The 14,020-nt window shown below is 52.4% G+C and overlaps 1 protein-coding gene across 6 annotated transcripts in view; it reads right to left on the bottom strand.

Annotated features, from left to right (window-relative positions):
• LOC107196541 overlaps positions 1-14,020 on the bottom strand; it is a 58,144-nt gene that overhangs the window by 22,826 nt on the left and 21,298 nt on the right. For 3 of the 6 annotated variants that reach the window (XR_003043704.1, XM_015598657.2, XM_025041191.1), the window contains exon 5: positions 12,102-13,852. The exons of the other annotated variants lie outside the window; for them this stretch is intronic. Coding sequence is in view for 2 of the 3 variants with exons in the window: in XM_015598657.2 (XP_015454143.1) it covers positions 13,305-13,852 (548 nt within the window). In the remaining variant the exon portion in view is untranslated. Of the gene's footprint in view, positions 1-12,101; positions 13,853-14,020 lie in introns of those variants that run through there. 6 annotated transcript variants of the gene reach the window in all.

A 14,020-nucleotide genomic window follows, 5' to 3' on the forward strand; every position in this document is an offset into this window, starting at 1 on the left:
AGCAGCCGTGGGGCTGGTTTTCATCTCCCTCCCTCGTCATTAACCCGCGGCCCTCCCTCACCCCCTCAGTCAAATACTCAATTTCCTAACTTATGAAGAACAATTACGACCCACGGGGAGAACGGGAGAATCGGGAAATGCTCACACGTAGCTGTCCACACAGGCCTCTCTTCGGCTTCAGAAATGCATTTCTCCAGGGAAATTGCACCTGTTTCCCACGGAGCCTAGCTCCCAAGCCACCTCCCACTGGATTACCCCTAACAACAGAACAATAACAGCCTGCATTTCCTTTAACGGCAAAACTCCTTTGCTTCTCCTGACTGTCCCTTCTAGTCCTTTTTTCTGGAAAATTACTTATTACCAACTTCGTCCTTAATCATTTAAAATCAATGTCATAGAATTAATGACTCTAGGTTGAAAGGGACAATTATGCATCGGATATGCCTCAAATTCCTTTACAACAAAGATGTTAAGTAGACATATATCTCGAGATCAAAAACTTCCACCAAAGCCAGGGGAACTTACTGCCTGCTCAGCAATGCCCTTCATCCGCAGACAGTTCCAGCAGGTAATCCTTCTGCACTGATTTGAAAACTAATTTCCCTAGAGCAGAGGTCCCCAATCCCCGGGCTATGGACCAGTACCTGTCTGTGGCCTGTCAGGGCCCGGGCCACACAGCAGGAGGCGAACGACGGGCCAGCCAGTCAAGCTTCATCAGTATCTGCAGCCGCTCCCCAGGCCAGCATCACCGCCTCAGCTGCGCCTCAGATCCTCAGGCGTTAGATTCTCATAGGTCAATTTCCCTAGAGCAGAGGTCCCCAATCCCTGGGCCATGGACCAGTACCTGTCTGTGGCCTGTCAGGGCCCGGGCCACACAGCAGGAGGCGAACGACGGGCCAGCCAGTCAAGCTTCATCAGTATCTGCAGCCGCTCCCCAGGCCAGCATCACCGCCTCAGCTGCGCCTCAGATCCTCAGGCGTTAGATTCTCATAGGAGCCCTGGTCCCTGGTGCCACAAAGGTTGCAGACCGCTGCCCTATAGTATGTATCTACTGGCCCCGGCTCCAGTCCTTGGGATGGTATACAGAGTAAGCCGCACGCCAGGGAGACCTGCGAGATCCTGGCGTGCCGGTCCCCGGGGCCCCTTGGCCGCTGGAACAGTCCAGGTGGGAGGCTGTGTGGCCTGGATGGGGCCTTGCAGTGGGGCGGACATAAGGCGTAGAGTCAAGATATATTTTGGAGACAGAACAAGACTTGTCCACATATTAGCTATGGAAATATGGGGGTGGGGTGGAAAAAGGGCTCAAGACAAGCCTCAGGGAACAACCAGAAACTGGGAACAACCAGGTTTGAGATGAAAAAACCAAGAGTTCAGTCTGGGGTACGTTATGTTTGAGATCGCGACAAGAAGCCCAAAATACCAAGCACAAGTCTGAGATCAGAGATATATGAGCCAGATAAGTAAATGTGAAAGTCACCCACACAGACAAGACTAAATAAATAAAATCGTACTGAAGCAGATGGTGACCACCCAAGGGACAGGATGTGGAAGCACCTGAAGCCCTATTCTCCTCCTCCAATACCTACTTCTGATGCAACTTTGTTACTTAAAATTTTTTAAGTTAGTCATGATTCTGGAACTGTATCAAATAATTTAAAAAGTGGAATGATGATGTCATTTATAACAATTTCGTCTTCGTAGGAAAAAAATCTACATAAGAAGAAGGTGTTGATTTCCAGTGGAAAAAAAAGAGATGAATTTTGAAAAGTGCGATTATTTTTTTCCTAGTTCTCTTTTGAATGCTTTGCATGGTCGTGGGTGGCGGGCGATGGATGAACGCAGCCTGACTAATTTAGCACTGCTGCCAAAGGAAGGTCAAGTAATGCTGCACCTTGACCACGCGAGAGTCAAATGCCCTTGAACCGTAACAGCCAGCTTAGCAGCCATTAAAGGAGCTTGGCTTCTCCAAGTCAAGCAGGAGGACTAAGACTAAGCTGAAGCTCCAGAAAGGAAACAAGGAAGTCAGTGCCCCCGTCTCCCAGCTCAAGGAACGCTCAGATTCCTAAGGAAACATTTTGACACTTACTCTTCACAGAGTAAGATCCTTCTCTAACCGAAACAGCTTCCTGCATGGGAAAACCCTCTCTCCTTCCCGTCTTTCTATTTCCAGCCCCAAACCACAACCCAGTTTCCACACGCCCTGGTTTTCTGAGACAGCACTGAGCAGCTGACCCTGGGCTCGGGCAGGACCTGTGCTCTCCTCTGGTCAAGCCTGAGCAGGATCGGAGAACTTTCCTGTTGACAGGACTAACCGGCTCTGCTAATGACATTTTCAAATGAGCAGGGGCAGGGGACAGGTCCGGATTGTCCCCGGGAGAAGCACGTTAGACTTTCTGTCAGTTACCGATCACGGCAACGGAACTCTGTGTGAACACAAAGAAACGTACAAGGGGCTATGCCTCTGCTTTCTGGAATTTCCAATAGCTCTTCTTGAAAACAAGTGGCCAGTGATGTGTTGCTGTGAAGCCTTTATCTGTGTTTCAAACACATGGCTTCTTACTGATGGACGAAGTACCTGGGGAGTGCCCCGCGTGACCGGAAAGGACGCAGAGTGGGGGGAACACGGCTTGTTCTCTCACACTGCTCCAATCAGAAGTTAGATCCGCCCCGCGGACGTTGTGCTCCAGTACGAGGGGGGCCTCACACACTGTGACCTCACACACTGTGGCACCACGGGGGACCCGCGCTTCGCATGGGGGGCACACCTTCATTCTTCTTTTTTATTCACATTTATCTTTTTTTTTTTTTTTGGTGTGAACAGTTAAGCTCTACTCTCTCGGCAACTTCAGTTAGTCCAGGGCTGCCAGCCGGTCACTGTGTTCTGCCCGGGACCCTCAGGCCGTACTCGCCTTTACGCTGAAAGTCCATGCCCTTCACACTCCCAGCTCTCCGAATTCCCGGCCCCTAGCAACCACTTTTCCGCTGTTTCTATGAGTTGGGCCTTTTTTTAAAGATGTCGCATGAGTGACGCCACGCAGTATTTGTCTCTCTGTGTCCATCCTGTATCACTTAGCACAGTGTCCTCGATCTTCATCTGCTGCTGCGAACGATAAGATGTGCTTCTTCACGGCTGAAGAACCCCATTTGGAATCCATGTACCACTTATTCTTTATCTAGTCATCCTTGACGGGCACTTACGTTCTTTCTATATCTTGGCTACTGTGAATAAAATTTCTCTCTAATTGAAATAGAATAAGAACTAAGCCATTTTGTGAACCATTTCTATATTATTTTTACACTGTTTTGAAAATCGTTTCACTGCTGTGATTTGTTTCCCATTAACTGTCAGTTCAATGAGTTTTTGGTGATTCATGTGGCATGTCTGATCTGGATGAAGGCATTTCAGAGCCTCATAAATAAAGACTGTTTTCAGGGACTCAGAGAAAACCTTTTGTGTGTTTGCTTCCAGGCAAACTCAGGTTCTGACATCCTTATCCTTCGATTCAATGGCAGCCACTCAAAAATGTTTCCTTAAATATCCTTGAACTTCAGAAATGAAATACGCAGCATGTTAAAATGGAAGCAACGCAGACGGTGGTGACCAGGGCGCCCCTTAAAGGAAGAGCTCCTTTCGGGAGACACGGGTGTCCACAGTCTCTGCCAAAAGCCAACCTATCTTTTGAGACTGCAGAAGTTTTTCACCGGAAAACGCTGCAGACCCCCCCGGTGGGCGGCCGAGGGAGAAGGAACAGTAGGGCGTGCTCACAGCCCGGCACAGTCCCCAAGGACAGTCACAGCAGCATCGTCTACCACGTCGGGGTCTGGACGTCTTGCTGGCGTGCCCTTTCTCTGACAAGGAAGGCAGCAGTGACACTTACTGTCCAGTGACGCTGAGCACACGTCAGGAGAGATGCCGTGGAAAAGACAGTGTCACCGGGATCCGCATCCCCGTGGGAGAGGGAGCCAGTGCGCAGACACGAACATCTATTTTGAGAAACCGGCCTGTGGAGCCCGTCCGAGACCAGAGGGGAGTTCCAGCCGCAGGCACACCGCGGCATCTGCGGCCTGAGGGGCTCGGCGCTGGGCCGGTGTGTGGCCGGGCCGGTGCGGGCCGCCCCTACGGCAGACCCCGGGGGCAGCTGGTCGCGTCCACAGCACCCCAACACGGCCTGACCACGCCTTTTCCTTTCTCACCTCTTATGTCACTTTTGGAAACGCTCCAGATCAGACATCGCACGTGGATTCCCACGCGGCCACCGTCACAGATACCCTAACGTCCCGTCAGTCAGGGGAGAAGGAAGGAAGGAATCGTGAGGCCTGCCGTGACGGTGCCGTCCGGCCGGGAGAGCCTGAGGCAGCTGAGGGGAGCCAGCTCTAGAGAAATGTCTGCGAACAAGTATCATTATTTTCTTTCAGATATTAATGAGCTAACTTAGAGTTCGTTGATATTTTTCTACAAAAACCACAGGGAGCATCACCACAGGGCAAACTGGGATAGAATCTGCAGCTGTCGATTTGTTAAGTGGCACTGAGTCCACCCCACTTCATTCCAAACCTCTGCACCCGAGATTCCTGCTAAAAGGAAGCGGCAGCTTCCAGCAAGTTCTCTCTCCTGACCCTGGCTGCCTACCCAGCCCGGTGGGAGCGAGGCCCCTGGCCCTGTTCAGGGCCGACCCGTACCGCAGGGGCCAGGCCTTGCTTTGCTGGACGGGACTCGTCCACTGCCCCGCCGTGGGCTGGGGTGCTCTTGGGGCCCCGTGGGGACGCGCCAGTCTGTGCTCGCAGACAGCCGAGCTCCGTTCCCTCGGTCACGCTGTTCCTGTGACTCTGTCTCAGGGATAGGTCTGGTCGCGTGAGTCTCCACCCGTCACGCGTGAATGTGGCCCACTTAAACTGGACCCCGAGGAGCCCCTCTCCAGGTTGTGGGGACGCAGGGTGTGACAGCTGCACACGGCTGCTGGTGAGGACAAGCGCTGCAGTCCCTTCCTGTCCTCGGCTTCGGCCCTGCTCTGGCCACCTCCGCTGCCCGCCGCAGGCTGGACAATGGCGGGGCAACAGAAGCGGCTCAGCAAGGTGCAAAGGGGGGCGAGGAGGTCGGGGTGCGGGCGCGCCTGGAGGACTTGGGGGGCCTGTTTCCACTTTGCGGGGTAAGGGTGGGCCGGTCCCAGCTCGCTGGAGTCTCCTCGCTTTTACTAAAATGGTAACGAATTCGTTTTGCTAATCTTGTCTCCTTTACTGTGACAAACCCTGGGGCATTGTCGCTGGTGGTGGTATTGTCACCTTTCTCTTTGGGTTGAGTGACCCAGCTCATTCCAAGGGACCCAACGAGTTTATCCAAGGTCCCAGGAAGCAGCAGAGCCCAGGGCGCACTCGGCCCGACCCCAGCGCCCTGGCCCGGCCGCCTCCCCGCCTCCTCTCGCCCGTGGTGACGGGACGTCTGCGCCTGTCAGAAGGATGCGGCTTGGCTCGTTTTTCACTTTCCCCTGGTTGTGCAATTTGGCGGCTGAGCTCACCCTCGGTGGGCAGCACGTGGTCCTGTGTGCACCCCCCACCCCCGCCCTCGACTCGCCCCCAGCAACTAAGCACAGCAGCAGGGACCAGGGGCTTTCCCGAGCCGCCTTCCGTCCGGCGTGGTCTTTGATTTTCCGGAGCAATCATTCTGTGTGCCGTCTGAATTCCTCTTTCTCGCCATGCACATTTACATTAGAAATGCTGGCTGCTGGCTTTGCACAGCATGTAGCTGATGACAGCTACAGCCTCTCCTTCTTCACCCCTATTTCCCGGGCTCAGCCTCTGTGGGTCAAGCAGGACCCGAGGGACACTCACGCCCTCCTTGCTCCTGTCATCGAGGGGAGTAAATCCGACACGGATCTCGCAGAAATGGGTTGGCGCCAAGCCCTCTGTGCCCCACCCACTCCGCACATTCACGGACTGGAAGGCACCCCGTGTCTGCACCCAGCTTCAGCGTAGAGAGTGCAGGGGCCCGCGTCTTGCTGAGTCCCAAAGAGAACGGCATGTCACAGCTTCTTCACCTACAAAGGACCTAAGACCCTGCTCCAGACCCTGACCAGGGACAAGGACCAGCACACGGCCCTCCATCCTCTGCCCTCCGGTCCTTGACGGCAGCCTGGAAGCGAGGCCGCTCCTGCTCCCATCAGGGTGGTGAGGGTCCCGGGTCTGCGGCTGAACTTCCACATGGCCCGGCCGGCACAGCTGGCGGTGGCTGGGCACTGGTACAGCGGCACTGTCCCTTCTGCTCACACCTGCTTCCCTTGGGACTCTGAACTGGGGAGCGGGAGTGGGCCCAGAGGGCCCTGCAGCTGGCTCTCTTCCAACCATGAAAGGGACAGTGCAGACATGCGTTTGGCCGAACCCCTGATTTCCCATTACTACTGCCCATGTGTTCAAAAACAAACGTAAAAACCAAAGGCTGGTGTCTGCTGCACGCCGTGACCCCCATATCTGTCTCTGGCCCCTCCGGCACTCCCACGTCTCAGGATGGACTGTGGACCACAGCCCGAGAGCTCGCCTCCACGCCGCACGTCTGAGTACCACGCCCGGGCGCTGCCCACCGAGGAAACTGCAGACGATGCCCTCGGCGACCGCCAAAAACATCACCGGCTTTGCCAGTGTAAAGCTCTCACCCGGCCAGCTTTCCACATCTGAAGACTGATTTCTATGCACCGCTTCCACGGATCATTGCAACGATGAAAATACCCTTTCTGACTGAAAAACGGTTGTTCCTTGGAAAGAATATAAATGGAGGATTTTAATGTCTTTTCTACTGATGTCTTTGGAAAACATCAGAGATCCTGGCTTTAAGAATCTGCAACTTATAATTAATTATTGCCACCAATTGAGTATTTGCCCTGTGCCAGACACGGTGGTATGGTTCAGAGTTTCAGAGATAAGACCCGACTCTGTCCTCGAAGAACTCATGTCCAGTAATAAAAGCAGGTCTAATCTGGAGGTAGCCGGAAGACAACTGTTAGTGCAGAATAAGAATTCTCTGGGGTGAGGCCGTAGCAGCGTGAAGGGTGCGGAGGTGGCTTGGGAAGTCCAGGAAGGTCCAGAGACCCCTCTCTCTCACGTCAGCGATGCAATACCTGAGTTCAAGGCAGTTTCGGTGGAAAAGGTCATGTGCACAGCCTCTAACGCAGTCCCTGAAGGTTAAGTGACGAAACACTGTACAGAGGGACAGACGTCAGCTAACGACTGTCACGGGAGGCACAGCCACTGTGGTGACAGGGTGACGCAGGCCCGAGGGCTGCACTCAGCTCTCCCCACTCGGAGGGCGTGAGGAGCAGTGATGCTGGAGCTGGGCTGTGACGAGCAGGAATTTGCCTGTCGTCAGGGAAGAGGAAACGGGCCACGCGGGGATCAGACAAGAGAGACTGGACAACCAGCCGGGCCTTGGCACTGAGCTGTCCGGTGCGTAGCGCGTGCTAGATGCTGGCGTCACCACGCGACGCGGGGAGAGGACTCTGGCCGGACGCGGTGGCCGGACGGTCTCAATCAGGAAGGCTCGGCGTTCCACGCTGCGCGGTGCTGGCCTCTGCCTCCCCGCACCCCGCGCCGCTCGGTCCCCAGCCCGCAGGTCTCCCCACGCGCCCGGGTCTCCACTTCATCAGCTCCTGACGCCGAAGCCTTGTCCCCCGACCCGCTGCCCGCTGCCCGAGGCCGTCTCTGCCCGTCGCCCTGTTTTACTGTCTCAGGGTATTTAAACCTAAAATGCGATCTGCTGTGTCCTGTGCGCTCCTCCGACGGCGCGGAGGGCTCTGTGGAGGTCACGCCCTGGCTCTGTCTCGGACGCTGCTCCGTCCCCAGCGGCTGTTGGAGAGCGAACCAGACCGCTGCGCGCGTGCGCCAGCTCAGGCGTGTCCACGGGCGGGGCACTGCGAGCCACGGAAAGGGTTTCCAGAGGGGACACTTAACGGCCGAGCGACGAAGACGCAGTAACCCCCGAGGAACTACGTCACAGGGGCTCCCAGGAACGGGCGGCGACTGGAGCTTCTCCGGGAGACCTCGGCGTGCGCGCCAGCCAGCTGAACGCCGCGCGCGACACGCGGAGCGCGTCCTCCGCCCCTTCGGAGGGGACGTCTTTCCGCTCGTCCACTGCCATTTCACTGCGACAGCTCGTTCCCTGTGGCTCTCGACGGCAGGACTGCTGTGCTTAAGGGAAACCGCCTGGGAGAACAAGCCGATCAGAATAACAAGACGCACAACACGCAGACCTCGCCAGGCTGCCCAGGACTGTTTCACTAGTACGTATTTATGCATTCTTTATATGATTTCTTGTTAAATTTTTTGAAATGAAAGAAATAACCTATGAGAAGCAAAGGCAACTTTTAAAAAGTCGTTTTTTGTTCAATGCTTACATATCAAGAAATTCATCGGAAGGACAAAATTTAACAAATGAAAAGACGTGTATGACAGTGTCAACAATATCTTTATTTGTAAGAGTAAAAACAACAAAAGAAAATATTCTCCAATTTGATGGAGCATTATATAGCTAATAAAAGTGATATGCATTTAAAGCACTGAGACACATAAGTATGATGAAATATTTAAGTGAAGATAACATTGATACAATGTAGCGTTAATAATAGTGCAATATGGGGTCAAAACAGACTTTGGAATATGACAACACTGATCCAAATCCCATTTAGTTACTAAGAACCAAGTGACCTTGAGCACGTCCTTTAACCTTACTCAGCGTCTGTTTCTGCATTTGTAACCCAGAAATGCCAATAGCGTCAATTTTATATCATAGGAACAACTTTTTAACTGGAATTCACTTATAAAAAGTTGTGCTGAAACTCTCATTAAAATATTCGTGTGAACGTCAGTTACTCTAAAAACCTGTCACCTTCTTTGCCACACACTTTCCATTTTAGATTTAACTCATATCTCATCACTGAAATAACCAGCAGAACCTGCTGCTGTGCTGTGAGGGGCTTTGCAGGACCCGAGAGCAGCCTCCCCGGCAAATGATTCATAAAACTTCTAAACTGAGACGCAGCAGTAGAAATGAAGTGCTAGCCACGTGGAGAAATTATGCCTCTCGTTTTGTTTTCTTACGCTGCGTTCTTATTTCCCGTAAGCCGTTTTCCTTGAAAAAGGAAGTACAGTGTAGTGTCGCTCAGAAACTTGATTAAGAAACACTGAACTATTAATAGAGTATGAAAGAAAAAGAAAACATCACATAGAAGAGAAAAAGAAAGCAAAATGAGTAAAAGAATGTTCGTAAGAAGAGATGAAATGGAACGGTAGGTCTGTGTGTTATCTTCACGGAGGCGAGTCCAGATGATGTCACATGGTCTGCGAGCAGCATTTCATATACTCAGTGGTTTCATTTCGACATTCGGCCATTCTAAATCTAACAATTTACAAACGCCGAGATGATGTGGCTTGTTGTTTCTGGCTTGACGACTTACATTGACGGCTAGGGACACAAAACACATGACCAATCTAACTGCGCGTGGCACCAGAGACTCAGAGCTGCAGAGGACACCACACCTGGCTACAAATACTTAGCTTCTTTTGTTCCTGCATCATTGGCAGCACTCAAAGAATATTTTAAATACCAACAGTCATTTTTAGAGCCTCTTATGTAAGTCTACTGGGAGATTTATACTCGTTTACCTAAAGAAGTTTTTGTTAATTGGTGCTATAAATTTGAAACAGTGCAGTTCTACAGCCCAATCTATTTCAATCTAGATAGTTGGAGGTGAGAATTAAAGTGTTTCTCAAATGTAAGGCGCATACAAAATAATTCTAGTTCCCTGTCCTCTTGATGCTTCCTGAGACAAAATGAAGATTGGGCTAGATTTCCAGTCCCGAGAATTTCCCCTGACAGTCAGGAGTGTCTTCACATGGCCCAATTTACCTGGGTGTAAGGTCATCTTCAATGTCAAAATCAGCTCTGAATTTGTCACTACGTAAGGAAAACCACATCTATAATTAGTTCCTGCCCCGCTGCCTTTATCCCTGACGAGCAGGGAGCAGGGTGGCCGCCCAGGGCAGGAGGACCAGGAAGCCGACTGGGGACAGCGGCGAGCCCCTCCCCTGCGCAGAGAGAATGACCCGCCCTGTGCCAGGCGTCCTGGCCCTCGCTCAGCCCCTCTCTGCGGGTGACCTGTGAGTGCACCCTGCCCTGCAGGCCGCGCTGCCTCTCTCTCTGAGTCAGCCGAGTCCTCGATGGGAACTGGAATTTCTCTATCTGAAATGCCTGCATATTTGGGGAGTGTGCTCACCAGGAAAAAACGAATGAAGAAACGAGCAGAACCTCCAGGTTTACAAAGACTCTGTGTCTGTAAGAAACCCAAACTCCGTTTCTTCCACTGCACTATGCGGCTCGCAGAGCTAACCAAGCGAACGCGCGTGTGGAACGCAAAGCCCGCCCTCCCCCGCTTCCCGCACGGTGGCACGCGCGCCCCTGGAAGCAGCCAGCGGGGGCGGCACAGGGCGTTCCCCCAACGCGGCCTTCCCTGTCTTTGGCGCAGGGCTGGAGGGCTGGAGGGATGAACGGGCGGCGGCAGGGTGGGCAGGGGCAGGGGCCGGGGCCGGGGCGGGGCAGGGGCAGCTCAGGGGTGAGCGATGAGCCGCGGAGTCGGAGCTGCTTTCGGAGCCCGGCTGCACCGGTTCGCAGCGCTCTGCTCTGAGCGAACTCACCCGGATCTGATTCTCAGCTCCCTCGCCAACAAAGTAAGGTCAGAACACCGAGGCCACCGGATGGCCGGTCAGTGATGAGCGTGAGCATGCAGAGCGCTTAGCACATGACGCAGAGCTGACTGCAAAAATAAGGCTTCGACGTGTTTTTAAAAGGCTATACTCACTAATCTTTAGAGAAATGCAAAACAAAACCACAACGAGCCACTATCAAAAAAAGACAACGTGAGCCCTGGCGAGAATGTGGGAAAGCTGGCCCCCTGCACTGTCGCTGGGAACGGGAACCGGGGCAGCCTGAACGGAGAACAGCACGGCTGCTCCTGCAAAAACTAAAGACAGAACTGTCACACGATCCAGCAATCCCAATCCTGGGTATATATCCCAAAGGACTTAAAGTAGGACCTCAAAAAGATATTCACGCACCCCTGTTTGTCAGCTGCGTTCGCAACAGCCAAGAGGTGGAAACAGCCAAATGCCCATTGACAGATGAATATATAAAGACAGCGTGGTACGTACATACAATGTAGTATTACTCAGCCTTACAAAAAGAGAAAATTCTAACACGCGCTACAACGCAGATGAACCCCGAGGACATTATGCTGAGTTAAATAAGCCGGTCGCAAAAGGAGCAAATACTGTTTCCACTCATGTGAGATTAACCTGGAGCGGCCGGCCCAAGTCATGGTGACAGAAAGGAGAGGCAGGGCCAGGCCGGGGGAGGGCAGCGGCGCGGGGTCCCGGCTTTGCAAGAAGGGACAGCTCTAGAGACCTGTTACACAGCAACGTGAGCACAGCTAACCTCACTACGCACTCCAAGTGGCTAAGAGGGCACACTTCAGATATGTGTTTTTAGAAGTCAAAAAAGTTTTAAATAGGACACAGTAAAAAAAAAGTGTCTGCAAGGACACGCCCAGGCTCTGCCGGTGCCAGGACACTGGCAGCGGGGAGCAGGGTGCTGGGGGTGAGGGGACAGGAGCTCGGCCAGCGCAGGTCAGTGCACGGCCCTTCGGGGCCCTGGGCAGAGGAGAGGCTGCTCCGAGAACCCCTCCTCCCTCAGCTGGGGGCTGCTCGGAGAGGGGGCCCAGAGGTCAGCGCGTGCCTGAGAGGCATGGAGAGAGACAGACTGGAAAGCGGGAAGAAGCACCGGCGGAGCGGGGGAGCCCCCGGGTGGTGGCAGGGTGAGGCCTGGCGACGCTCTCCATGACTGGCTTCTCCTCCTGGGGAATGACCCCTTCTTCAGTAAAAATGGGGACAGCCGTGCTTCCCTAACAGGGGCGTGAGAGCTAACCCAACCTGTTGTGTTTGGAACATGCTTTTTATCCCATGACACACAAAACACACTGTGATTTTTACAGATAAGCAAACTCTGGCTCATGACCTCAACAGGGAAAAACAATAAACAATTTCTATATGCCTATTCACAGGGCTAATCATTTACGATTCATCTTATTTATGAATGTCAATTATTACCTCAGTACATCAAAGTGTGCAATCACTCTTACATTCTTACATGCGTTACGAGTAATAAATCAAAGGTTCTTACTTAAAACAAGGAAATAGTTTCGAGGCCAATTGTTTTTCTTGAACCATGACTCAAGAATGTGATTCTATTTATTGTTCTTCCTTTCTCTCAAGATAATCTTAAATATTTACGAAAAGTAATAACCAGATTCTTTCTACTTCCAAAGACAAAGGAGGAAATATCGCTATGTAATGGGGGTGGAAGAGCTTTTATACAATTAACATAATAGATTTTCTCCCCAAAGAGAAATAATGGGACCTTTTTGGGGAGGGGGTTTAATAAGAGGCCTTCCATGTCCTAAGGTATGACGAGAAGAACATCCATCAGAATGCCTCTTGGAGGGATAGTCCACGATATTATATTGAGAGTAAATATTTCCCCAAATTGTGTTCCATTAATGTGATTCCCCATGCTTTGTTTTTCTATGTTATGTTGCAGCTTTGACAACGAGATCATTCAGTTGCTGTGTGACTGTTGCTTAAGGGGTTTGGATGATGAGCAGGAAAAAAAGCAGAAGAGAAATCTCAGTAGAACTTGGTGGATATTTACAATCATGTGTCATCCTGTAAAATGGCTTGGGCTTCTCTAGAGCCTAGTTTCCTTAGAGTTTCTTTTTTTATGTTGCAATAACCCCTTCTCTGCTGGAGTTGGTTTGCCACTGAAATTTAAAAATTACGTGATTAAATATTTTGGATGCGTGTCTATGTCTATCTTATAGGAAATTTCCCTCCGCACTTAGGATCTGAAGGAGTCGCTAACGGGAAGTTAGTAAGTAGCAGTTCGGTCGGAAAAGCGACACGGAAAGGGAAGCGCGGCCCTCAGCCCGTCGTTTCCGCCGTCAGCGGCTCACGGCGAAGCCCGAACCCGCGTCGCTCTCTTTCGCCAGCGTTTCTTCACGGCAACAGCGGGGACGTTGCCACTGGCTTCCACGTCACCGATGTACCCTGAGTCCATCGGCTGTGACCTTTCCACTGCGGCATCTCTTTGAACTTGCTCTCCACCATGGAGCAACAAACATGTTTCTGTGCAGACGACGGAAGAGAGGAACTTGCAGATATACATGAAATATATATTATGGGCAATAAGAGGAAAATGAGGAAATAAAAGGTTTTCAGTAAAGTAGAAATTTCTGTGAAAATCCCCAGTGCATTTTTGAAAAAAAAAAACACTGTAAACAATCCTCGTGCATCACCCGGCCTGACGGTGAGCTGTCTGTCACACAGCGAACCCTGCACCATGAGGAACCGCAGCAATTCCAGAAGCCGAACGACACACGCTCTGTCATGTCCCCTCGCTTCTCTAAATAAACCTCGAGTGTCATGAGACTGCGGCTCGGCTGGGCTTCACACCCCCGGCGCTGGGTTTGGGGGTGCGCCCTGCAGTGAGGTCTGCGTCTCCGGCCTGGCCACCCAGAGCCGCGGCATCGGGCGTGGGTCCTTAGGGCCCGGGCGTCACCTGCTCTCTGCAGTGGCCTCAGATTTCTGCCACTGCAGACCAGGACGCGTTGCACTGAACAAGAATTCATCACCTGGAAGGAAGAGAAAACACGGCTGCCCTGGGCTGTCCTAAGAAGACTCCGCGTGGGCTGAGCCAAGAGGACACGGACGCTCCGCTCGGAGGAGTGGACACAAAGACAGACACCGTCGACAGAGGCCGGACCTATCAACGAAAGAAGAGAGGCAATGGGTGTCCCCGTGTCCCTCAGGCCACGCACGACTGAGAGAACTGGAGTTACAGACAGTCAAGGGATGGAAGGAGGACAACTGCCCAAAAGCGTCCCCAGGAAGTGAGGAGAAAGACATCGCCCTGACACTTTCCATCAAGTTC

Source organism: Pteropus alecto, unplaced genomic scaffold (genome assembly GCF_000325575.1).
Source record: "Pteropus alecto unplaced genomic scaffold, ASM32557v1 scaffold87, whole genome shotgun sequence".
NCBI lineage: Eukaryota > Metazoa > Chordata > Mammalia > Chiroptera > Pteropodidae > Pteropus > Pteropus alecto.